Source organism: Pyrus communis, chromosome 3, assembly GCF_963583255.1.
Source record: "Pyrus communis chromosome 3, drPyrComm1.1, whole genome shotgun sequence".
Taxonomy (NCBI): domain Eukaryota; kingdom Viridiplantae; phylum Streptophyta; class Magnoliopsida; order Rosales; family Rosaceae; genus Pyrus; species Pyrus communis.
The window spans coordinates 17,621,267-17,647,206 of record NC_084805.1 but is presented as its reverse complement, the minus strand read 5'-3'; the positions used below and the strand labels follow the sequence as shown (position 1 = coordinate 17,647,206).

The 25,940-nt window shown below is 37.8% G+C and overlaps 4 protein-coding genes across 4 annotated transcripts; 1 reads left to right on the top strand and 3 right to left on the bottom strand.

Moving 5' to 3' along the window:
• Window positions 1–6,937: 6,937 nt before the first annotated feature.
• Window positions 6,938–9,695, bottom strand: LOC137729011 (probable sodium/metabolite cotransporter BASS3, chloroplastic). Its single transcript, XM_068467828.1, has 5 exons — window positions 9,122–9,695; window positions 8,673–8,768; window positions 8,250–8,556; window positions 7,918–8,165; window positions 6,938–7,491 (listed from the first exon to the last, which is right to left on the bottom strand). Exons 1-5 carry the CDS (start codon window positions 9,508–9,510, stop codon window positions 7,254–7,256), a joined length of 1,278 nt encoding a protein of 425 aa, XP_068323929.1. The 5' UTR covers window positions 9,511–9,695; the 3' UTR covers window positions 6,938–7,253.
• Window positions 9,696–11,323: 1,628 nt separating this feature from the next.
• On the bottom strand, window positions 11,324–12,417 carry LOC137729698 (uncharacterized). The gene is made up of 2 exons (XM_068468705.1): window positions 11,816–12,417; window positions 11,324–11,711 (listed from the first exon to the last, which is right to left on the bottom strand). Exons 1-2 carry the CDS (start codon window positions 12,281–12,283, stop codon window positions 11,649–11,651), a joined length of 531 nt encoding a protein of 176 aa, XP_068324806.1. The 5' UTR covers window positions 12,284–12,417; the 3' UTR covers window positions 11,324–11,648.
• A 5,760-nt stretch (window positions 12,418–18,177) lies between these two features.
• On the top strand, window positions 18,178–18,818 carry LOC137728332 (monocopper oxidase-like protein SKU5). Its single transcript, XM_068467147.1, has 3 exons — window positions 18,178–18,311; window positions 18,409–18,487; window positions 18,624–18,818. Exons 1-3 carry the CDS (start codon window positions 18,178–18,180, stop codon window positions 18,816–18,818), a joined length of 408 nt encoding a protein of 135 aa, XP_068323248.1.
• A 6,235-nt stretch (window positions 18,819–25,053) lies between these two features.
• LOC137728331 (uncharacterized) lies at window positions 25,054–25,386 on the bottom strand. The gene has a single exon (XM_068467146.1). The coding sequence runs from the start codon at window positions 25,384–25,386 to the stop codon at window positions 25,054–25,056; it is 333 nt and encodes a 110-aa protein (XP_068323247.1).
• Between the last annotated feature and the right edge of the window lie 554 nt (window positions 25,387–25,940).

The following is a 25,940-nucleotide window of genomic DNA, read 5'->3' as shown; positions in this document are numbered from 1 at the left end:
TAAACTTAAACATTAAAAACAAAGATAGAATACACCTAGAAACACTCCAGGTGGCTCCTCCTTCCTTCCTTGCTGCGCACAATGAGGATTTGTGTGAATTTAGGCTCTTAAGGTGCGGTGTGAAATTGTGGTAGAGGGTGGTGGTTTATGAGTGTTACAGCATCATGTATTTATAGGGTGAAGGGAAAGCACGAATTTGGGCTAAAAAGGAGAGGAATTAGGACTCCAAATCACCAAAGAACAAGGACACTTTCAATCAGATTCCAAGGAGGACAAGGAATGGTCCTTGTGGCAGATTCTAGAACTTCTAGAAAGGTTACATGTAGCATAAGCTTAGGGCACAAAAATAGGGCTTCTAGAACATGATATTTAGGTGATTTAATGTGAAAAGGAGTCCTCTTTGCAGCTGAAATTAAGGTAGGAAAAGATTAGGATAGGATAAGATAAGATAAGGTTGGATAAGGTTTGGATAAAATAAGGAAATTTGGATAATATTCCTTCTTTGTAGCTGATCCCTTATCTTCCAAGTCTTCAATTTAATTCTTCCAGATGTTAATCACATTCCTAGCCTCTCTTGATATTCAAATTCGTCCATCCACCTTGCTCCATGCATGTGCAATCCATTCCAAGCCCAAAACTGCTCCAAATTGCACTTTCAATTGAACCTGAAAACACACGAAAATAGCTTAAAACACTCTAACAAGTAGAAGTTAGCTATGTAAATGCAAGAAAACAAGCTAACTAAGTCGCATAAAATATGCTCCTATCAAATTCCCCTACACTTAGCTTTTGCTAGTCCCCGAGCAAAACAAAACAAACAAAACATAACCTAAACCTTCCAACATTTACCTCAGGGATTTCCAATGCAACATGATATGTTAAAAATCACTACTCCCACAGATTTTAGCTATCCTTACTCTTGAGCATACACTTAACCGTAGTCACCACTTACAGCTCGCATTTAATCAATTAAAACAACATTTTGAATGCAGTAACATGCCTTAGAGAATCCCTCAATTCTTCATTGGATATACTCTCTATTTTCACACAGATTTTCTGACTACTCTCCCTACACTAAGTATATGTGAGAAGATTGATGTAAACATATAGGCTAATACTCACATATGTATAATCAAATAAGGCTCTTTTCTGGAATTATTAACATGTATATGATATGATCTCATGAACGGAATGCCACTACTTAGACGCGAGAACCAGGGATACCATATGCTCTTACCAATTTTAAACTTCACATATTGAAACACATAACAATCAAGATTGAAGTCAAAGGGTTGTAACGGGGCTAAGGTATTGGGTAACAAAGAAAGGTGAGGATAAACAAAAGTTCTTAAAGCAATAGTAAGCAAAGTAAAAAAAATAAACACTTAAAATACACTTTTGAATGCAGAAACCAACTTTAAACACGAAAGGAAGATTCACACATCACTTAGAGCCAGATTCAAACTTTTGGATCCTTTCTTCAACAACCAATACTTGTGAGTTCATTCTCACTTATTTTCAACCTCTTTTTTCTTTCTTTTCTTCAAATTTTTCTTCTTCTTTCTTCTTTTTTTTTTTTCTTTTTCATGTTTTTTCTTTTCTTTTTTTTTTTTTTTTTTTTCGTGTCCTTTTCTTTTTCTTTGGCACATAAAACATGCATCCTCCTAGATTTCCATGAAAAACACCTTCCCCCACACTTGTTTTTCTGCAAATTGTAGATCAAAAGGAATCCCCTCTAAGTCATGCTCCACTATTCTTTAAGAACAAGGGTACGGATAGTCCTATTCTAGGTTAGGTAAGGATAATGTGGCTAACAAATAAAATAGGCTAAATAAGGCTCAAAGGGGCTCAACCTACAATACATATGCAAAGGGTAAGGCTTTTTGGCTTTGGTTTTAACTAAACAACTTCATCTTGTTATATGTTATGCACTCAATTTTATGTTTTGAATGAAACAGGCATGGGTTCTAGTATTTGGAACTATAGTGATAAAACGCATTCTAAGTAGCAACCAAGCAAAGAATAATGAGATCGTGCAATGACTTTAGAAAACAAAAACATCAAGATTAATAACTCTCCAAACAAAGTTTAGGCTCAAGTCTCTCAGGGTTGTAGCATTAGTTTAAGTTCCTTCCTTCAAGCATGTTACAAAAACTGATTTTTTTCCTTTTTGTGATTACATGTGAATTCGTAAATGACAACTACAACTAAGCATAAACCAAAGAGCATATCAAACTTCCATCCATGTTTGTAACTTTCTTTAACAGTCATGCAATTAAAAACCAAATCCTCATCATTATGTTGGAAGGTATCCTAAGACACAAACAAACATAAAAACAAAAACGACTCTAAAAACAATTCTTTTTGGGTTTTTTAAACACTATTTTTCAATTTTTTTTTTCAAATTTTCGGATTTTCTATTTAAGGCACATAAAAAAACTTCAAAACACACTAAAAACACTTAAAAACAGTGAGAAATAACTTTAGAAGTGATAGGTGATAAAATCCAACGAATTTTCATGAAAAACACTTTGTTTACCCCCCCCCCCCCAACACTTAAACCAAACATTGTCCTCAATGTTTCAAACAAAGACTCACACGCAAACAATGAAACAACACAACTAACAAACATGACAATCATGGCAAAGTAAAAGCAATAAAGAGTAGGTTTAGGAACGCAAATCTGGTTGTGGAGCCGGAGATTCCTAGGTCTTCTTTATTTGAATGCATGGATTGCCTCCCAAGAAGCGCTTGCTTTAACGTCTTCCAGCCAGACGATATCTCCTTTTAAGCTACCCTAGGTCCCATGGCATGGAATTGATCTTTGAACGGGAGGTGATACTTGAGATGATCCGGTAATGGTTTAAATTCTAGAGTGGGTGCCTAAATATATTTCCACTTCTGATCAAGTTGCTGATATATTTACCAAGGGACTTCACGGATCATTGTTTTTGCAACATTGTTCAAATCTCAAGCTTGGTTTTCCTAGTTGAATTTGGAAAAGGGGAGTATTGAGTGATGATTGGGTGTTTACTATACCAATCACAAACTAGAATTCTGTGAATTCCCAGTTTGGATTAAAGGAGAGTATTGAGTGAAGATTGGATAGTTAGGAATAATCTTGTAATGCCAAGTATCATCATCTGGTAAACTTAGTTAGTTAGAGAGAAAGCTTACTCATTAAGCTACTAGATTACTATAAATACCAAAGAAGGACTATATTGTAAAGTTAGTTTTGCAGAATACAATACTCTTTCGCATTTCTCTCTTTCTCTCAGTTTATACTTTCTTCTTCATTCTTTCATTTCTGGTTTGTTATGAAATAAAACTGTAGATATCACATGTTGATGAAATTATGTAAATTTATTCTTGTAATTATGGATTTGATGAGAACCACATCACAAAACTCCGCTTTTTAAAGGGTCACAGTGTCGTCGAGCATACTACGGCTAGTTTGGCTGTTGGTCGCTCATGGAAAATGAAGAAGAGAAGAAAGGCCGGCCTTTAAAGGTATGGTTTTTCATGACTAAACCCTAGAACTTTCTCACTATGTTCCTTTCTATCAGTTAATCAGCCAAAAGTTTTTACCGACGATTTGTTGAGAGTATAAATCTCACATCGGGTAAAAAATGAACCTTTCATGTGCTTATAATAAGTAATTGGGTTAGTCTATATTATCAATTGGTTTTATGGTGGAACCTCAACTTCTTCATGGTGTTAAAGTAGGTTGTCCTATGTGTGAAGCCTAATGACCACACCTGCTTCATGTCACCCCGTTTGTGTTATCCACGTGCTAAGCTTGAAAATTCCTCATACGCGTTGGAACGTGTTGAAAATGAATTTGGTGATAGAAAAGACCTTGCATGGGCCTATAAGTAAGTTGGGTTATTGCCCATATTGCCAATTAGTTTTATATATGGTGGAATCTTAACTTCCTTTCAGATACCAGAGGTCTCATGTATGAAGTCCAACGGCCACACATACTTCATATTACCCAATTTGTGTTGACGTGTTAAAATTCGCCACACATGAGGAGGCGAGTTGAGAGTATGAAACCCACATATAGGAAGAAAGTATATTGCATATGCTTATAAGCAATTAGGCTATATAGCCAATTAGTTTAATAGTGGAACCTTAACTTTCTTTCTGATTAATTGTATGAAGTACCTTATTTATAGCATTTCTTTATATGCATGGAATACTTGCCTAACAAGTAAAAAATAATGTAATACTGTTGACTCTGAAAACTACCAAGCCTACGTGGCACGCAGGCTGAGTAAGTAATAAGCTAACTACGCTCTTCGATTATGTGCTGGGTGTGCCAACTTGTCGGTCAAGCTTAGCTGAGGAGTAAAATATGTTGATGTGGCGTTGGGAGTACTGCTAACTTCTTGATCTTGCAACTGTGGCTAAAGAAGGAACACGTCTCGGCCTTCGGGTTCTAGAGCTTGAAGATAAGGCTACTAGTTATGCGAAGTTCAAATATTAAATTCGACTTTCAATGTGCTGAATGTAGTAATCTGGTAACACCTCACTTTGTTGAAAAGGATGATGAGATGACCTCTACCAACATAGACTCGAGAATCCTTGTTGACCGAGACTTGGATAGGTAACTAGTCGGCCTCAATGCAGTGTTGTTTATCCAAACTGAAGGTGCTCCTTCGTCGGTTGATTCTACGGCTCCAGTGCTGTTTATCCAAACTAAAGATGTCGCTGGTTGTCTTCACAGTGCTGTTTATCTAAACTGAAGATGTGTTTGCGGAAAAATAAAAATAAAAATCTCAAGGTTGTTGAGAGGTTTCTTATAGAGTGAGGGTTTGCGCATGGCAGATTGTGTGTTGAATTGGAGGGGGTTTGAATGATGCACTCCTTTGTATATTTATAGCAACAAACTATCTCATGGCCAAGCTAGAACCACACTCGGATTAGGACTCCTTAACCTAATCTAACTAGCACTCGGCCAATTTTAATTCAATTGGGACTTTGAACCCACGTTTAATTCATTTCCCGAGTCCTAGCATCCCTAAGACTCCTTATCATACTAGGTCTCAACTACTTCACCTTTATCCGAAATAATCCTCTTTGTAGCAGGACTTGACCAACCTTGACAGGGCCGGCCCATGACAAGATTCTAAACAAACGCCTTTGGGCCGAGAATATTTTTGAGCTTGGCCCAAAATAACATTTTGGGTCTGAACAAATACGAGTCCAAAAAGGGAAATGACTAAGAGCATCTCTAATGAGATTCTCTATTTAGGGACTCCAACCACCACATATGAAAACTCTTTTAGAGACATAAAGGAATCTTTGAGTCGCTCAAGAAATTTGAGCTCCAATGGATGATCCTCATAGTATAATTCTTAAATTTAGGACTACAAGATTAAAAAGTCCAATAAAAATGTTGAATCATCGGATCCCATTGGTAAAGGAAGAAGGAGGAAAAAAAAAAATGTGTGGGACGCCTTGACGGTTTGCCAGGCAAGTAAGCTTTATTTGCGCTTTTTGGTAGGTTTGTTATTGTTGCACAACAGCTTCATTTGTATTGCACGCAGTGGTTACAACTCACTCGCAATTCATATGGGGCCCATGTAGTGATTTTTATATAGACTCCTGCCAATCCCTCTACTATAGGGACTAGAGCTCCGCCCGATTGGAAGCCACAAAGTTCTTAACTTAAAAAACATATGGTGGTAGAGGGTGATAAGGACTCTATTTAAGGACTTCATTGAAAATGCTCTAAAGAAGATGTTGTGGTCGTGTTACTTGGGTTGCCAAAAAAAAACAAAAAAAACAAAAACAAAGAATCTGGCCGGCGTGGTTTTAATGTGGAATTGCCTCAATTGAAAACTACCACTAACACACAGGGTTAAGTAGTATAACAAAATCAAAGCATTAACGTTTTACTTTCCAGCTGTTCTTTTTATTTTTTTGGGGTCCAAAGGTAAAATTTTCATTATCAAAACAACTAACATTTACATATTAGAATCTAATTACAAATAAAGCCCAAAATTAAAATATGAATCCCAAAAACATAAGAAAAACAAAAAAACTCTTAAGTACACGACACCGTCGACCACGAAACACCGCCTCTTGCAAGCACCCGAATCCAGCTAAACGAAGCCTCCAAATCGAAAATCAAGTAGGTTCCACCCACCTTCATCATGCCACAAAACTCAAATCTGCAGCCATCATGAGAATGAAACTCATGGGAAAATATATCCCACAAGTAATCGTGCCAACAAAAGAACACAGACGGAAGGTGGTGGTATGACCACCCGAGCAAAAACCCTACACACCTTCCGGGATAGCCGAGAAACGCGGTTAGAGGATACGGTTGCAGGTCTGAGAAATAGTGGGATCGGGAGGGGCCAAAACCATTGGGGATAACAGGGCACTACTTACGTCCCTGCTATTTAGGTCTATAACGTTCTGAAAACTGACCAAATAACACTTAAAACTTGCAAATTGTAACACCATTTGGTCCCTTTGTCCGTCAAAACCCCCTGCTTCCGAACCTCATTACCCTGGATTGATGTCACTTCCGGTATGTTCTGTTTCTATGTACCTATAAGGTTTTTTTTTTTTTTCTTGAAAAAGGAAAAAGGTCTTATTTGTTATCAATGTGTCATCGAACTAGAGTCCGTGTAAGCCAAAGACAGACCAGCTACGCGTCCATGTAAGCAAAATACAGACCAGCTAAGCGTCCATGTAATTAAGCATAATATAGACCAGCTGAGAGTTCTATGCGTTCTATGTTGAAAACGCAAAGGATCACTTTGCCGTTAGGTTGACAAAGAGACCCTTAGTAACTGATTTTTGTCAATTTTACAAGGAATAATCTGTGTAAACAGTGAACTCTTACTATGCACAAGATCACAACTAACAAGCACTCCGTGGTCAGCCCATAAAATGTCTATCTATGTTGGGCCGGAGAGAGAGGACAACATTTATGTATACCTTTGGATCATTACTTACAAAGTAACATAAAGATACACACCTATAGTACAAGAGCTTTACAACTTTACAGCTCTAGCCTAAACTATGTTTTCCCGCCGTCTGTCTGTTTTCGGTTCCCGATCCTCTCTGTAAGCAGTAGTTGCTTTCCAAACCAGTTGAGGTGGTTCAACATGACAGCGATCTTCCTTTTTGTTGTATCGTCCTTGTAATGTTCTGTGCTAGTAACCACGACCATCAGTGTGTACTAACTTAGCGTTATCTATGCCCCATGAGTTCTCTGATTGTTGTTTTCATTGCTAAGCCTTCACTGGAGAACCTGTTCGAGGTGTTAGTAGGGATGGAAGGTCTCTGATTTGAGAGCCGGTGCCCCAGAAAGATGCAAGAAAAAGGCCCAAGATGGCCATGGCAACAACCGAACATGCTGGAGGAACGGCCTGGCTGCTCCCAAGGAATTGGCTTGCAAGTAACCCTGCCAAAGTGGAACTCTGCATTCCCGTACATAAGGAAAGTGTCCTGCTAACTTCTTCTTCTTGCCTGAGGTGACAACAATAACATTATCTATAACGGAACATGGGGATATTAAAACACTTCTGACACCAGCTTTAAATTTCTGAAATGTAACATTTCTTAGAACCAAGTGAGCTTAATGACTCTCCTAGAAACTATTAGCAGACGAGTCTTAGATACTTGCTAGAGTGAATGAATAACATGATTTAGAATTTGAGACTGGGGATGCAACGATCAACCATGTAAGCCAGTTGCAAGATCGTCAAGGGATAAAAGATAAACACTTAACTATGGACCTCCACTGAAACATGGTGGCGGAGGAATTAAAGTGCAAAACAAGGGTAACCGGCAACAAAGGTTGTTATGCCAATGGCTCACAACTCTTCCTCACAGTGGACAACACATGACTTCCAAGCACGAACTTTTAACATTCTATGACAGAGGAAGATTTACCTCAAACCTGGAGTTTTGGATACCCAGTATCCAAGTGTAAAGGCCACCGCATGAAATGCTATGACTGGAAATATCAACCGGAAACCCTCTACAGATAGAATTTGACTCCGGTTAATTGCAAGAGGACTGCCAATGCACAATGAAGTGCATATCATAGCAACAACTGGCATCACTGGTCGAAGGAAATTGACAACTGGTTTTGCATAAGTATTGAGCACAAGACCAATTGTGACCGGAACAAGAACCACCTACATGTAAAATAACAATGTCAATGTCTATTTAAGCATAATAGCCGCAGAAGGTAAAACACTGTATTACTAAACTCCAACTACCTGCAATATCGACTTTGACATGGCAACAGCATCAACCGGAACAACAGAACCGATTAAAAGGCCAGTTAGTAAAGGGGTTACAATCACGGAAGCAATGGTGCTGGTGCTGGTGAGGAGAATGCTCAAGGCCACGTCTCCTTTGCTCAAGAAACTAGCGTAGCTAGACAGCTGAGCCCCTGCAACACAAGCAGTGAGGACAAAGCCAGCGTAGAACATCCTTGGCACGCCAAATGCGTTAGCAATTAGTACCCCAAGTACCGGTTTCAGTACATACTGCGCGATAAACCCAACAGAGAGGGGTAAAGGTCTGCAGCAGATGAGAAGTAAAGAATATTGGGAGCACACTCAAAACCTCGCTAACATATTAGAATAAATAAATGACAGTGAGAAGAATATATACACAACGCTGAATAAAGATATTACCTTTTGAATGCAAGAGCAAAATCATCAATCGACAGTTTGACTCCAATTGACAGCATGATCCCACCAAGAGCAGGGGCATATAAATCCTTGGATACCCTATATTAATTTTGAGTTAATGCATCGTTAAACTAAATTAACAAAAATCAAGTCTCTCATGTGCCTAAAATCAAACACATGCAAGCAGTCCCAGACTCCCAGCTCACGACCTTTAAATTTTTCTAAACCAAATTCTCAGAAACTGAGAGTTGACTGAAATGATCCAGGATTAATTTATAACTTTAATCCTTGATTATCCCAGCAAAAACGAAAGTAATATGTATCCCTATATAAAATAATCCAACTTGGACTTTCATAAACTACAAAAAACTGAATCCCACTTGCTAATTCCACAAGAGTTCGACATGCAATCATTCAAAACCAAATAAAAATTCAAGAAAACCAGAACCTACCAATTGAACGTTGAAGGCTGAGCCAGAGCAGCAATGGCGGTAGCAGCAACGACGAAAGGAAGCATTGCAGATAAGACCTGAGACGACGACGAGTCGTCGGAAGCCCCTTTCGATATTTCAGCTGGTGGATTTTTCCCAAACGACAGCAGTGACGCGTTGCCTTCCCTCCTCTGCGACCCGACTCTGCCGATAAACGGCGACGTCGAGCAAGCTCTTATCGACAGAGCAGCCCCATTTCTGAATACCCTATTGAGGAAATGATAGGAGGATAAGAGAGAGCTTTTGGTGTGGGAATTCGGGCGTGCAAAGAGTTTTGAGGCTGCGGTGGTGGGTGCGAGAGAGAGAAAGGGTCTTGAGGTTATTGGATAGGAGATGGGAGTGGTGGACATGGTAATGGGTCGGTGGCGAAAGGGGGTTTTCCGCCGGAGAACAGTTGTTTCCGGCGAGGTTTTGGGTGGTGTTGGGAAGAGATGAAGTGATAGACTGAGCGGATTATATTTGTATAAAATTCGATTGAAAAAAACAGAGAGAAGGAAGGTGGGGAAGTGTTTTGGACCCCTGGTGCGTGTTCAACAGGGTTTCTAGCTTTTATGGGTCTCTGTAAGTTGGGTGCAATTTGGATCATAGAAATGGACGGTCCGTGATGGGGTAACGTGCCGGGTGAAAAAGATGGGAAATTTTATTTTATTTTTTGAAGAAATGTCCTTGGTTTTGTTGTAATTTTAAGACTGATGTTCTTGTCGTTGTCTGCGAGCTTTCTACATTTTCCGGTAGAGGGGTCCCGTCTTTTGTTGTTTTATGAGTTCTTACATGCGTCTCTTTCAATTTCAACTATAAATACGATGATTACAATCTTGGATATGCCTGCACTAAATGATTCGATGCTAAATAATAATGCTTCATGGGGTGAGTGGTAATGACAACTCGTTATGTTTGATTCATCAATTTCTATATCATTTAGTTTATAAAATATTGTCCACAAATTTAGCGTGACTGAAGAGAGAAGCAGAGTCAGAATTGAATTGGGCTAATTCAGTATGGGTCATTTGGATTTGCCGAGGCTGGAGAGCCAAGCAGCGGTGTAGAAAGGGATACCGTACTTGTGGTAGTGGTTGGAAGGGTCCATTGCCACTTGAGGATTTTCATATCAGATCTATCTCTTCGGTGTAAGAGTCGATGGTGAAGAGATCAAAGTTCTCGTTTTGCTCTTTTTTTTTTTTTTTTTTTCTTCTCAAAACTGAAGTTGCTGTGAATACAATATACATGTCAAAAGCTAAAATAAGACACAGAGAAGCCGCATACGAATTTGAGTGCAGAAGGCTTAAACTCTAAAGTGAGTGATCCTGTGCACAACACTTCAAACTGAAGCTAAAGCAACAGTTCCAATCAAAATACTACATATATGAAATTCTGCCTCAAGAGAGCTCTCACTACATTGTTAGTCTACCTCAACTATTCGAAGGAACACATGTAGCTAAAATAAAGTCATGTAAGGGGCTCGTAGTTCAAGTAACTAAAAGCATTACACTTACATTCGAAGTCTCCATACTTTCGCTTGCATAAAAGAACAAGGTAAATGCTAAGGAGACTAATTCAAAGTGGGACTTTTCATAGATTTTCTGTTACTTCACAGTTTAACTTTAATTCTCGTACCAGCATTATAAAATATTGTGCTAAAAACATGAGATGACAGAGTACATAAAGATCCCACTTTTGAGAGAATCTCCCTAACATTTCTCAATGAACAAAATAGTACACGTATACCATCTGTAGAGCTTCTGCTCTGACAAAGAAGAAAAGGATGAAAGAAACCAAAATTTGATGGGACAAAAACTTCCCGGAACAAAAGTCCAGTGCAAAAAGAATTTACTCTGATTAGAGTCACATCAGTAATCAATCAAAGCATCTGCTCTAACTCTCTCAGACAACTGACACACAGTCCTTCAAGGTTTTAGACCTGATCATAATCATAATAAGTTAGATCCTCAATTGAAATTGGATTTGCAAATAGAATTAGACAACATAAGATGGGTTAGCACTCTTCCTCTCATTTACTCCTCTATTTACATGTAACCACGTTAGCTAGAGCAGTTATGCTCCTTTCCACAATAATATGCTTCTTTTAGTTTAGATTAATTTAATGTAAAACGTAACGTGTGTATCGATAAAAGAAAAGACCGAGAATAAAACCTTCACATACAATTGCTACAAAACATAAGGATTTTTATTGATAGCTTTTATACCATTTTCATGATACCAGTTATGAGCTTAAAAATACAACATAAAACCTGTTTGCAGATGCATCACCTGATTTGGGGTTCATCTGACTACATTGTTTCTTCTGCCTCACTCAATCTTCTTGCAGTGGAGACAACAAACTGACTGTGTTTGAACTCTGCCTCCTCCAATCTTCGGTTTCGAATCGAATTCACTGGCCATTGAAAACCGAAAAAAAAACTCAACCCAACACACACTAATCCAGACTCTGCAAAACTCACAATTCCAATCCACTTCTCCCTCCAAAGTTCTACACAAAATATCTCCCACCGAGTTCATAATTGAGCTTCGACCGCAATTTCCCCGATTTACTCTGCACATCAAGCAATCAATCACACAATTCCAGTCTCATTTTTCATCAAAAATCAATCCAATTATCAATTTCCAAAACAAGTGAGAGACTAGATTGGAACTTACCTTGGAAACGGTTCCAATGGCTTCAAAGCTGCCGGAGGCGGCCGTGCAATCAGGCGGCGTTTCAAACAGCGACAGCGAGAACTGCTTATACACGACGCCGACATCGAAGTAAATGATGCCGGAGCTGGGCACGTCGATCCGGATACCCTTAACCGGAAACCAGAGGAACAGCTCCTGCGCCGAAATACCCGACAAGGATCTGATCCGCCCGAAACTCAGCGTCCCCGAAACGTTTCTGTCGTAATGCAACTCGCTCTCGAACTTGGCATTGCAAGCCTGATCCAGGTGGGCCGTAAACCTGCCGGCGTCGTCGACCTCGAAATCGACGACCCCTTTCGGCAGCAGTCCCATCGGAAGCCCGTGGGCCCGCAGCACGTCGTACACCGTCGTCGGCTTCGAATTCGAGCACGTGATCAACGGGAGCAGTAAGAGGAGGAAAAAGCAGGTGAATTGCGGCAGCCGCAGCATGTTGAAGTGTTTGTTAAAATGCCTGAGTCAACTAAAAAGCACGAACTGAAGTGACAATTTTGTTTTTGGTAGTGATATTTGCAGAGGTTTGGGGAATTAGGGTTAGGGTTTTGGAGGAGGGATGGATTAGAAGATTTTGGGAATGGTGGTAGTGATCTAGTAGAAGTGGAGAAGGAGACGGCGGTGCCAGCTTGAGTACAGAGAGGATTGGGAGAGTGATCAATTAGTGGTGGTGGTAAGGTGGGGCCCGCGGAGCTGTGAATCTCTGTGTTTTTTGACTTGTAGTGTGTAAGTGGATGCCGAATGGGGGCCTGCCATGTGGGTACCTAAACGGTAGTTGTGGTTATTTGGCGGGAATTTTGTGGTATTTTTGTCGTGGAATCTGATAAGCACGAGGAGGAGGAAAAGGAGGCGGCGGAGGAGGTGGAGAGATTTGGGATAGAGTTTTGGAGAAGAGATTGGGCACGAGAAGCAAGATCTTGGTTAAACAGTTAAAATGTACAGTCCAAACCTCGTAATTTTAGACGTCTTAACCAACCAAAAGCGCTGTCTGTCTTCCGGATTTTTCTTCAATGTCTTCGTACTTTGGTACATGTATGTCATGTAGTGCTGACTACTGGCGAAACTAGAAATTGTTGTAAGAAGAGACGAAATTTAAACAAGTTATAATTGTGTTGGTAAATTATATGTTATAAAAACATCGCATAATAAACTCACTATTAATAAAAGTAATTGTTTTCCAAATATTTGAAGGAAGATTTGAATTAACCATACTATTTGAAGGAGGATTTAAACATAGTTCCCCGCCTTTCATGGTGATTTTCGATGATAGGAGGGCGGCCGCCCCTCCTTGTGCTAATGTGGCTATGCCACTGGTGCTAAAAACTATTTGATGGTTAAATTTAAGGGTAGTGTTATACTTATCATCTATTTGTACCATCATGTGTATTATCTCTCTAATAAAGCTAAAGTCCTCCAACACATATAGGGTACATTTGTTTGGTCTCACTAATTCTCACTGGATGAGACCGGACCATTTATTAATGTAGTCCAATGTTGGTTACACTGTGGGACTAAGTTTAATCGCTTCACATAAGTTCTTCGTGAGAGCTTGAAAAGGAGGGGGACTGCTAAGACCTTCTTCCTTCTCTGCACTCTTCCGCCTTGCAACTCTTTCTCTTCCGACAATATCCATAAACCTCCACCCCCTGATTGTTGTGGGCATAGATCAGCCATCATGGGCATAAATCGACCCTCATTTTGGAACTACTTAGACCAGAGGCCATTGACTCATCTACGAAACCCTCGCCTTCGACTCACGCGACCCTTGCTCATCATCTTTCTTCTGCACCTCAAAATCCACTCAATGCTTGAATCAATTTCACGTTTCAAGAATTAGCCCATTAATTTTTATTTTTTTTAATGGAGTAAGTTAGGGATGCGATGAAGGAGTTGGGGCTTTGATGGAGGAGTTAGGACTGCGATGGAGGAGTTGCTGCTGGTTGTGGCTGAGGAGTAAGGGCTACGATAATGGAGGAGTTGAGGTTATGATAGTGGAGGAGTTGTTAGTTCTCATTATAAACGTGAAAATCCTATAGCAAATAACATGAGAACACGTGCACAAAATAATAATTGTACTAATGTAAATGTGGGGTTACAATCTCTTTGCAACTTGATCCTTTGATTCGATCTCTGAAATGTAAGGTGTGTAGTGTTGTTAATCAAAGAGTTGTGATGACTTGATCTTGGTTGAACGGGTGCCGCAAGGTTTTGGCTCTTAGCAATAGACGAAAGGGCATGTGTAGGGGTGCTTGGTGGTTCTTCACGGGTTTGACGAAGAACATGGAGGGTTTGACAAGTCTTCTTGAGTGTTTGACTGTTTGGAGGGTTTGAGTGTTTAAGAGCTTTGGAGTTTCAAAGCTTCAGCGTTTGGGCGTGAATGATTTTTTGGTCCTTTTTCTTTGTCATGGAGCCTCGTATTTAACTCTCCAAGCCTTACCTACAGATGGATTTCGCCTTGATTGTGAGCTTGATTAATTGACAAAAGGACTCGATTTGCACGCCGATTCGTGATTTTACTCCAGCAATTAACATTTGATGAGTTTCGGAGTCTTTCTTGATGACTCGCCCGATTTTGACGAGTCACATTTATGTGTACGATTTGTGAAACACATGTCGCATGCCACGTATGTCCTAGCATGTTGAAACTTTAATGTGTTATTGAACGTTTATTTTACCGGAAGTTGGTCTACATTCATTTTATTAATCATAAAGTTGGGGATGGAATGGAAGATTTATTAATCATATATATTTTGGATTTTATAATTTTAAAAGATTTTTTTAACAAATTTAAAAAGATTAATTACTTTTTCATTATCCTTCTCCTTAGTCTAACAATGCACCAAACGCTTTACTAAATTAGTCCAACTTAATCTATTCTAAGTCAGTCCAACATAGTTTTTGAAGCTAATCTAATCCGAGACAGTCCGATCAAATAAACGCACCCATAAGTCTCATCTCTATTGAAAATATAGTACAAATAGATAATAAAAATAGCATTTTGTAAATTAAATTCATTGCTCAAATGTTTATTAACATTGAGTAGTTTTTGGTCACTCTCCCACTGCAAAGAAAATTGGACCTTGACCCTTGTACACAAAAAAGGGATCAACGATGCGTTAAAAAAAGGAAAGGTTGTTTGTTGATTTGTATAGAGTATGCGATTTTTTTCGCATATAATCGTTTGTATACAATTACAAATTGAGTAATGTTAAGAAGATTAAATTTACAAACTAAATGATATGTCACTAATAAAAATAAGAAAAACTTTATCCACGTGTAAGTAAACCAATAATCAACTTCTATTTCTTTTAATTTTTAAAACTTTACCTACAAACTTAATATTCTTATCATTACTCTTATACATTTATCGTTCAATTGGTCATGCATAAAGTTTAGCGTCATGTCATTAAGTGTCGTTTTTCTTTCTTTTTCCTACGCATACACCTGTGTATTTATCCCTTAATTGTTGATGCGATAGTTTTTTTGTCGTGACATTATGCATGCATTGCTTTCATGTTCATAATTATAAGTTAGCGACAAAATATGTTGATTTGACACATAATCATTGTTCATAGACCAATATGATATAAGATATAGCCGCGCCAAAAATGAGCAGGAGATATGTCTTTCTTCACATGCATCATGTATGGTCCAAATTTCGTGTTATCCGGCTAACTCGTACATTGATTTGACATCTATTTTACTACATGTCTACACAAATTAATTTGTAGGCGACAACATATTTCCAGATGCTTCTATAGCGAGCCACTTTGTCAGAATTCAATCGGTAACAAACTCATTACAGTCAGTATTTTTTTAAAGAGTAAATTGTAACTATAGTCCTTTAATTTTAATTCAATTAGAGCAATGATCTCTTAACTAAAAATCTATTACTATTGGTCCCTCAACCTTAACTCAATTAGAGAAATGATCCCTTAACTTTAGCTTAATTGTGGCAATGGTCCTTCCAACATAACTTGTTTTGACAAACTTTTTGACGTAGTTGATGAAAATGATCATAATTACACACTTTGATGAGTTGAGAGACCCTAATTGTATAAATGGTCATTCCAACATAACTTAATTTGACAAAATTTTGACGAAATTGATGAAAATGACTATAGCTACACATTTTGATAAGTTGAGAGACCAATGGTAATGAATTTTTAGTTGAGGGACCATTGCTCCCATTTGATTAAAATTGAGGAACTATTGTTACAATTTACTTTTTTTTAAACAAATAATATTATCTGCATTATAGTCTTCCGATACGTTAAAAATTTCGAAAGGTTATGAAAAATTATAATATTGTGACACATGGGAGGCCAAAGGTAGCTTGCGAAAGATAATAACAATATTACACTAAGACATTACTTGGGTATAAGTTATTATGATTTTGTCTTGGACGAATTTATGGACACTAGCTTCAGTGATCGATTGAAGACAAGTCTGCTAAACAAATCTTTAGGGGATTTTTTTTATTTTTGGTCTGAAAAGTGAATTTCATTACTTTGAAACAAGGTTACAATCTCAATGCATTGTGGAGAGACATATACATAAAAGTTTGGCCCAATTATATAAGCAAAAGTTAAAGCCCACATCCTAATATTTGACTATAGAAAGTCGTATTCATCATTGTCACCACCACAAAAGTCTTGTCAGCAGCTACCCAAGCAGCAACACCAGAGAAAATGACCAAGACATCGCAGCAAAAAAATACCAAACCTGCAACCAAAAGAGAAAACTCGAAAGTGTTTGCAGTTTGGGAAACTGGAGAGAAAACGTGTTTTTGACTTTAAAGATAATCCAGTTTGGTTCTATCCCTCACATGATCTGATTATTTCTCTCATTTCTCTCTCTGCTCCTGTCCTCCTCACAGACCTCTCCTCCGAATCTTTGTCTCCTATTTCTCTCTTCTCTCTTTGCTCTTTCCTTTAGGGGATTATAACGTGTATACATTTCAATTATTGGTTCAACTCTCTACTTTCTTCATTATAATTATAAAGATCTTATTCGTACATTCATAATATAATGTTATAGAAAACATCATTCCGCTTGTTTGGAATTATTTTTAAAATAATTGAAAATTAATGTGTTATAAAAAAAAATTGATTGATATTTCTCTCTTAAAAAAGTAACAACACTACAACAACGTGTGCCAAATACACAGAATAATTGCTCTAGTTGTTGAGTTTTGTATCGTGGATTCCATCATTTGAGAGGCCATTGATCCCGTTGCCGTATTATGCTCAGCGGCCTTCGTCCCAAGCCGAAACGTTGAGTCCGATAACTGGGTTGGATAGTGCTTCTAGCCTTCTAGGCCATGATGTTGGCCCAATATAATCATTATTATATTTTTTTTATACAATAAGAGTGATGCTATAAATATTAAATTTGTAGACAAAATTTAAAAAACGAATGGATATAGAAGTTGATGATTGGTTTATTACTTAAGTTTTTGATAAACCTGCTCATTCATATTGGTGACATGTTATTTAGTTAGCAAATTTAGTCTCCCTAACATTACCCATTCAATAATATTATACTCTTAAGAAGATGTGATATTTTATAGAATATAGGAGTGAACTAGATTACATAATAAGTCAATCATAATTAGAAATCTAACTCAACAAAAAGAATGTATCTTCATGTGGTTTATGATTTTATGTAAGTCGAATCTCAAACCTCTCATTTACTAGTGAATAAAAACATGCTAGACTATAGTCTTAATTGGTAATTATTCTATTTTGGAATCAAATCCAATTTAGTTATTTACTTACAACCCCTTGTGGAAACTACTCACAATCACTAACTAGCTATCTAGTGATACTTTTTCTTTTCAACGTTGAAAGAGGTATCAATTTCGAATGCCCTGTCGTATTCATCTTCATCTTTGCTCTCCAATCTCCATTAATCCTTGTAGAGTGCTCATATCGTAGATAGATTCAATTCATATTTTTGCTCACAGTCATAACTAACTTCCGTTGTATCTGAGCCCAACTTATGTATGGTTGTAACAAACTTCAACATTGTCCATATTGAGTCCACTTTTAAAAATTTAGGACCAACTTAGGACGAAAAAAAATCATAAACAGTTGAAGGTGGAATTTTCCTGCTGGTGCTGCCCTCCAAACCCATAAGGATCTTTTTAACACGGTGAAGTCACTGTTACAGATGTATACATCATCCTCAATAGACCCGCAGAAGTTATAAATGGGAAGTGGCGCACTACCCTCAATGGTATTTCGTACATACCACATTCAACACCCCTTAAGCTTGCCCAAAAGTTCAACATTTCAGTGGTTTACAAGCTTGATTTCCCGAATATACTGATGAACAGACCTGCCAAAGTCGACACATCCCTGATTAATGGTACTTTCAAGGGTTTCATGGAAATCATCTTTCAGAACAATGACACCACTGTTCAGAACTACCATTTGGATGGCTCTGCATTTTTTGTCGTGGGGTGAGCTTTTAGTTTTGAGTTCGTAATCTGTCTCTGTTCCTAATTATGGAACTGCCAAAGTACAAACATGATCGAATAATTTGATGTTGCCCTGTAGTATGGATGTGGGAGTGTGGACAGAGAATAGCAGAAGCACTTACAACAAATGGGATGACGTTGCTCGCTGCACAACACAGGTACACCTTGGTTCAATGGGCTTGTTGCACTCGTGCACATTTACCTGCGCATGGAATGGAACAAGATTCTTGGTTGATCCACTTTTAGGTTGATTGCGTATTGTTAATTCTTTGCTTCATGCTCATATGGCTATAGGTCTTCCCTGGATCTTGGACAGCCATATTGGTTGTTCTTGACAATGCCGGAATTTGGAACCTTCGTGCACAGAATCTGGACTCATGGTATCTAGGCCAAGAAGCTTATTTGAGTGTCGTGAATCGCAACCAAAACGAAAATTCTTTGCCTGACAATACCATATATTGTGGACTACTTTCCTCTTTACAGAAGTAAGATATCAGAACTCCTCCAAGTTTTTGTCCATTTATTTTACTTGTCCATCGAAATTTATATTCATAGAATGATTAAATAAAGACAATAGCATGCCAAAGATTAAAAACCCTTATTTCAAACTCTGCTAATGCATAGCTTTGTTTGGTTTTCTTCTCCAGAGACCAGACTCAGAGAGGAGTCAAGTTCTCTAGTGCACCATTAATCTTAGCATGTGCGGCTTTCATTCGGTAATCAAGTTACGATCAGCTATAAGCAAAGCGCGCTCTGCGATTCTTTCTACCGAACTGGTACCTTACGCGCAAATGTAGTTTAAGGGGATGGTAGAAATGCAAAACATACTGAGTGAGATGAGAGTAGGAAAGTTGGGATACAATCCATATAGCAATATAACTACTACGTACCATGTAATTTAGTATTACATTGCAAACTATTTGTAATTGTAATTTACCTCCTTGCAGGTAGTTTTAGGCAGTAATGCATGAATTATTTTTCAAATTTGCTTTGCATTAAGGAACTGTTTATCCGAAAGTCGACCTAAAACGGCACGAAAAGGAAGATGAACTGTGTAAAGTTGCAAGATGATGAACTAAAGAGACTTGAAGCTGAAAGAGCTTCAACTAAAGCTTGGGTTATTTGTTTGCCTCTTATACTGAGTGTAGATTCTCTCTTTTTAAAAGAACCAATATTCAACCAAACCATATATTTGAGATAAGAAGAAATTGTAGCAATGGTCCTTAACTTTAACGCAATTAGAGTAATGACATATTAACTAAAATTCCGTGATTATTGATTCCAAAACTCATCATAATGTGCATCTATGATTATTTTCGTCAATTCCGTTATAACGTCTATCAAAATGAGTCACGTGCATGCACATGACGTTGAATCAAGGGGCAAATATGAAAAACCAAATGAGAAAAATTGTAGCAATGTTCCCTCAACTTTAACCCAATTGGAGAAATAGTCCGCCAACTTTAACCCAATTAGAGCAATGGTTGCTCAACATGACTCATTTTGATAGAGTTGGTAAAAAGGATTATAGATGCTTAAGGAGCCAATAGTTACGAATTTTTAGTTGATGGACCATTGTTACAATTTCCTCTTGAGATAATTAGGATAATATCTTATAGCTAATTTCCCTGGGGGTACAATTATTGGACTCCAAAAAACTAATTTGCACTCAAATTTTTTCATATAAACAAACAAAGACTTATTCCACTAAATAGGGTGGTTGTATGAACCTTAGAACGCCATTGGACTTAGTTTTGTGCTAAGTTTTTCGTTAGCTTCAAGTATTTCATGTCTTTTCTTAGAGTTCATTTCCAGGTCTTCCTAAGTCCTCCCCTACTCATTTTGCTCTAAGACTCTATTTCATAATCGTATTTTCTAACCGGAGTATTTAGAAGCCTGCGGTTTACATGTGTAAACCACCTTAAACGATTTTTTCTCATTTTATTTTCAATTGTGACCACTCTAAATTTTGTATATTTGGAAAAAAAAACATTTACAAAGAGTGTAAAATAATTTCTTTGGAGTTCCGTTAACATCTTTGTGTCTTGGATTGTCTAATATCATAAATCAATCAATTTCAACAGTTATTCTAATTATCTTGATTGAAAAAGTGGCTATTGAGATAATTGGCTTAATATATGGATCCTCCCCAATTTCTGCCTCTAAAGTATCTTCAAATCTTTTATTTGGGTGCCTAAAATTAGAATATAGGTGTGAAAAATCAGGTGCAAAGACAAGCATCACGGTCATTCTCTGATAGTGAAATGGTACTTGAAATAAGTCATGATTTTTGGGTCCCTCACTCTTGTTTTGTTTCTTTGTTGTTTGTTTGAATTAAGGGCTCGTTTACGTAATCGTAATCAAAATAGAGGAATTGGATTGAGAAGAAATTGAATTGAGGAGGAATTGGATTGAGAAGGAGTCATGTTTACTTAAATATTCTGGAATCGAACTAAAAATGAAACAAAATTCATATAAATTGTTTACTAATTCGAATAGAAATCAATATGATCACTAAAATGCCCTTATTTTTTTGTTTTATTTCTTTTTGATATTTTTTTAATAACATTTTCACAAAATGTCATTATTGTAAACCTTCATCTATCAGACTTCCCCAATAGAAAATAAGAACTCCTCCCTCCCCTTTTCCCCCTCGCTTTCATCTTTGCCACTCACCCTACCCCATAATCACCACCCCTCCTCCCTACCAAGTATTTCAATTTCAAGATTTTCTGGGTTTTGAGTGATTTCTTCACCGGATCTGTGGGTTTATTATTTGGGGTTTGGGTGATAAATTCTTGAATCCTATTTGGGGGATATGTGGTTGGGTTTTGTGAGGCAGTGGCAGGGGAGTAAGGCATGGCTACACGGGGAGGTGGAAGGTGTGGCACAAATGATAAAGGTGAAATGCAGGGAGCAATGGGTTTTTTGGGTTGAAAAGTAGCCGAGCCCCAAATCGAAACCGTTCGACATGGCAACACATGTGGAGGCAAAGAGGGATCTAGGCACTGTGATTGATAGCGAATCCCTTGTATCCTCTTATGATGATTTGCCGAATCCTATGGAGGAGGACGTGGACGATTTTGGGGTGGTGGAGCGAGAGGAGGTGGCAGAGGAGCAGATAGCTGCTGGAGAGGATGGCTGAGGACAACGAGAAGATGGAAATGAGTACCGAAGGTGTAGGGTATTTTGGGAAGGAAATTTTGATTTTAGATGGAGCTTTCTCTTGGGAATACAAGTACTACCTTCTTCTAGGTAATCCTATTTCGGCAATATCATGAATTGAAATCTTGATTTTATGTGGAGCTCGCAGAACTGTACATTCCGCTAAAGTTGGTAAACGGAGGAATAATCAGGAATGGGGAATGACTCCCATTCCGCCATATCCTTTCCCTATATGTAAACACGCCATAAAAGAAAAGGAAAGGAGATTGAAAACCATCATCCTAATCATCCCACTCAAAATACTTAAAAGAGTAAACCCCACACATAATCGATATTCTCTTATGAAGGTAGGTGGGAATATTGTAGGGAGTTTTAACGAAACACTTCCGGTACTGTTCACTTTTAATGAAAAACCACATTTTTACCTTTCCCTAGTACTATTCACTACACCTTTATTTGTCATTTTTCATTAAAACTAAATTTTTTTTTGAACTTTTCGTTAATTTTCCTAATATTGTAATAGTTGAAGGAGAATCAACTGTTAAAATTAGGAAGAGTTGTGTAAAAAGGTGAAACATGATGTGTTGAAATTATTTCTCGTCAGCAATCTAGTGGATGAGGATTGCTCTACTAAGCCCTAGTTTGGCTTAGCTTAACTTAAAAAAAAAAAAAAAAAAAAAAAAGTGGGTATGAAAAAAGTTGGAGCATTTTGAGTGTTTGATAAACACTTTAAATCAGTTTTTTTTTTTTAAAGTTATGGGTGAAAATAAAAGCTGAAAACCAGAAGCTGGAAATAACAGCTTCAACAAAACAACTTATTTTGGTAAAACACGGGTGAACAGTAAAAAATAAATAAACTTTTCAATTTTCCAATCCTACCTTCTTTCTCTCTATCATCAGTCGTGCCTTCCTCTTCTACTTCTCTCTCGCAACCTTCTGTGTTTCTCCAGAAAAGTGTTCCCGCAGAGTCTCAAGAAACCTTACCGAAGCTCTCTCTCTTCCTTTTCGCTCTTCTCGTCCACAGACCACTAGCCCAAGAGGAAAAGCTAGTGAAGAAAAAGCAACTCAACAAATTGATTGGGAAGGATGATGGGGGAGTGGCGGCAGCAAATAATCCACCAGAACTTGCACAACCTAGAAGAAGATGATGGGATTGGAAATGGAAATTGAGGGTTGTTCGTGAAGGTGATGACGGACGAGCAAATGGAGTAGCGCATTGGAAATAAAGAAGATAAGAGAGAGAGAGAGAGAGAGAGAGAGAGAGAGAGAGAGAGAGAGAGAGAGAGAGAGAGATTTATTAATTTTTAGGCATTAATTTTTTTTTTTTTAAATTTCTTAATTATAAATATTTAAGATAAAGTTTATAAATATTTTTATTTAAAAAATAAAGTATATTTAGTAATTCACCTTTATTTGTTAAAAAAATTAAATTAATGGCATATCTAGTATTATACCTTTTTTAGTCATTTCATATAATCATAGTTGTTTTACATAAAAGTTTACCAAACACTATCATATTCTCACAGTATAGCAGAATCAATGTTTTTTCAAAGCACATCAATACCAAATCAGCCCTAACTCAAGGGCTCAAAACGTGCTTAATGTGATGTTACCTAAAAACATTGGTATCACAAACGGATAACAATCACATCCGCCATTAGTTTGGTATTTACCATCTTAGAGCATTTCCATCGGAAGCAAAGGAGACCAGCACCCAGTGGAAAAAACAGATTGGGGCTCAGCCAAACCACTCTAACCCGTAGAATAGACTGGTACCCAGCCTAAGCCAGTCTCCAACCTAGCCTAAAATGGACTGACCAAGAGACAGGCCCGTTTGTTTTTTTGAGCTTGGCTCGTGGCCTTCACTCGCGAGTGGGCTCGATTAGCATACAACAAAATCAAAGGCGAGGCTCGCTAGCAAGCGCAGTCAAATTGCATCCGGGCTGGGAGACGTGGCCCACTCTATGCCGTTGGATTTCCAACGGTAAAAAATTTTTGAATTTCACTTTTAAACTGGACCGTTCGATCACAGATCAACGGTTCCCGTTTTTTCCCCCAAAAATAAAATTAAAAAAGGCCCAACAGTCAGAATTATGACCATTGGCCACGTGGCAACTCGTTGGCTGTTGGATTTGAATATTTTTCAAATCCAACGGTCCAAATTAATTAACAACATTAAAATTTATTAAAAATTAATTAAAAATTATGATTTTTTTTTTAAAATACAGAAAAATTTAAAAAAAATAATTTTTTTTTTCTATAAATACCTAACCCTCATGTAATTTCTTATGTAATTTTTTATTATTTTTAGAACTTTATTTAATTTCTTATGTAGTTTCTTATTTATTTCTAGAACTTTATTTAATTTCTTATGTAATTTTTATGTAATTTCTTATTTATTTTTAGAACTTTATGCAATTTCAATTTTATTTTTTGTACTTTATTTAAACACATCAAATAAGATTACATAAACTCATCAAATAAACTTAAAAAAAAAACATCAAATAAAATTACATAACCTAACGTTCTAGCTTAAAAAAAACACACTAAATAAGATTACTTAAAAAACAATACACTTTATTCTTCAACCACAAGCCTCATTTTAATTGTCCTCGCCATCGTGCAATCCCCATTGGTGCTTAATCAAGTCATTATGGCAGGTTACGTGCCAATATGGCTCTTGCAATGAAGTGTACCGTTGAATGATCAATTCATTATAACATTCATCCCGTTCCAACGACTCATGTTGCACGGGGATCTTCGGTCTAGTCATGAGCATAGTAGATTTGTGTTTTTGAGTTGTTCATCGGATCCAGCTCGTATTCATCGACGACATCATAATCATACTCGTCTTCAACAATCATGTTGTGAAGAATAATACACGTCATCATGATGGATCGAAGAGCCTCGACATCAAACATTCTAGCTGCAGCCCTGACAATCGCCCAACGAGCTTGCAGGATACCAAAACAACGCTCGACATCCTTCCTACACCCTTCTTGACACTTTGCTAAATGTTTTTCTTTTTCACTCTGTGGATGTGGCACTGTTTTGACAAACGTTGACCACCTTGGGTAAATGCCATCTGCAAGGTAGTATGGTCCCTCGTATTTATTACCATTAACCTAATATGTGCATCTCGGCCCCTTTCCTTGTAGTAGTTTGTCAAACACTGGAGATTGGGAAAGGACATTTAGGTCATTCTGAGCTCCTGGAACACCAAAAAAAGCATGCCAAATCCATGTATCAAATGAAACCACTGCTTCTAAAATGATGCTTTTGACTCATTTTCTATCGCCATAAGTTCCTGGCCACGCATTTGGACAGTTTTTCCAAGTCCAGTGGATGCAATCGATGCTTCCAATCATACCAGGGAAGCCTCGCATCTCACCCTTCCTCAGAAGCCTTCTCATGTCCCTTGTGTGGGTTTCCGGAGGTACTCATTGGTGTAGAGGGCTTCAATTGCAGAGCAAAACCGCATCAGGGAGTCCAGAATAGTTGTTTTTCCCATCCTTGTGATCTCATCCACTTGATTTGCAAATGCTCCATATGCAAGTATTCACAAGGCAGCTGTAATTTTTTGCTCAGGAAGAAGACCTAGAACATGAAAAGCATCATCTTTTTGCACAAAGTATGGATCATGGTTGCAAACAGCACTCATGATTTTGTCGAACAAACTTCGTTGCATTCTTAAACGACGTCTGAAAACATGATCACGGAAAACGATGTTGGGAATAAAATAATCTTCCAAGAGATCTTTACCTCGTCTTTCCTTTCTTTTACCGATGTTTGCCGCACGTCTGAGTTTGGCTATCTGACCCACAGCTTCCATGATACGGAGGGAATGTGAGACCTTCTGCCTTCTATGGTGATCATCCTCATCCTCCTCCATTGCAAAGGCCTTATCTCCAACTCCACCTTCGTCAAGATTGACCAATTTTTCCTGTTGTGCCAACAACCTTTTCTGCTGCTCTTGCAACTGTTTATACACTCTCCTTGAAGAAGACATAGTAAAAACTCAAGATTTGAAAACGATAAAGAAGGATTCTGAGCTAAAAAAAAGGATTGAGTTTAGTGTGAGGATGGATGTAAGGTTTATATGGACAAAAAAAGAAAGGATGAGGTTCTGGACAATGCCATGTGGCATTATGTGATTGGTTGAAAATCTTATCGAAATCTTGGGTAAATTATTGTAAACAGGAAGTGACACGTGACGTGTCGGGATTGGTTGAAAATCTTATCAGAAATCTATCCACAAAATAGTACGTTCGGATAATGACACGTGGCGTGACAAGATTGGTGGAAAATCTTATCGAAATCTTGGCTAAATTATTGTAAACAGGAAGTGACACGTGGCTTGTCGGGATTGGTTGAAAATCTTAGCGGAAATCTATTCACAAAATAGTAGGTTCGGATAATGACACGTGGCGTGACAAGATTGGTTAA

Coding starts and splice junctions, on each gene's coding strand:
- LOC137728331 (XM_068467146.1), bottom strand. CDS start 25,386: ATGGAGGAGGATGAGGATGATCACCATAGAAGGCAGAAGGTCTCACAT.
- LOC137728332 (XM_068467147.1), top strand. CDS start 18,178: ATGAACAGACCTGCCAAAGTCGACACATCCCTGATTAATGGTACTTTC. Junction 18,312..18,408: donor TCTGCATTTTTTGTCGTGGG/GTGAGCTTTTAG, acceptor GTTGCCCTGTAG/TATGGATGTGGGAGTGTGGA. Junction 18,488..18,623: donor TTGCTCGCTGCACAACACAG/GTACACCTTGGT, acceptor ATATGGCTATAG/GTCTTCCCTGGATCTTGGAC.
- LOC137729698 (XM_068468705.1), bottom strand. CDS start 12,283: ATGCTGCGGCTGCCGCAATTCACCTGCTTTTTCCTCCTCTTACTGCTC. Junction 11,712..11,815: donor CCATTGGAACCGTTTCCAAG/GTAAGTTCCAAT, acceptor CTTGATGTGCAG/AGTAAATCGGGGAAATTGCG.
- LOC137729011 (XM_068467828.1), bottom strand. CDS start 9,510: ATGTCCACCACTCCCATCTCCTATCCAATAACCTCAAGACCCTTTCTC. Junction 8,557..8,672: donor TTTGCTCTTGCATTCAAAAG/GTAATATCTTTA, acceptor CATCTGCTGCAG/ACCTTTACCCCTCTCTGTTG. Junction 8,166..8,249: donor TGTCAAAGTCGATATTGCAG/GTAGTTGGAGTT, acceptor TTTTACATGTAG/GTGGTTCTTGTTCCGGTCAC.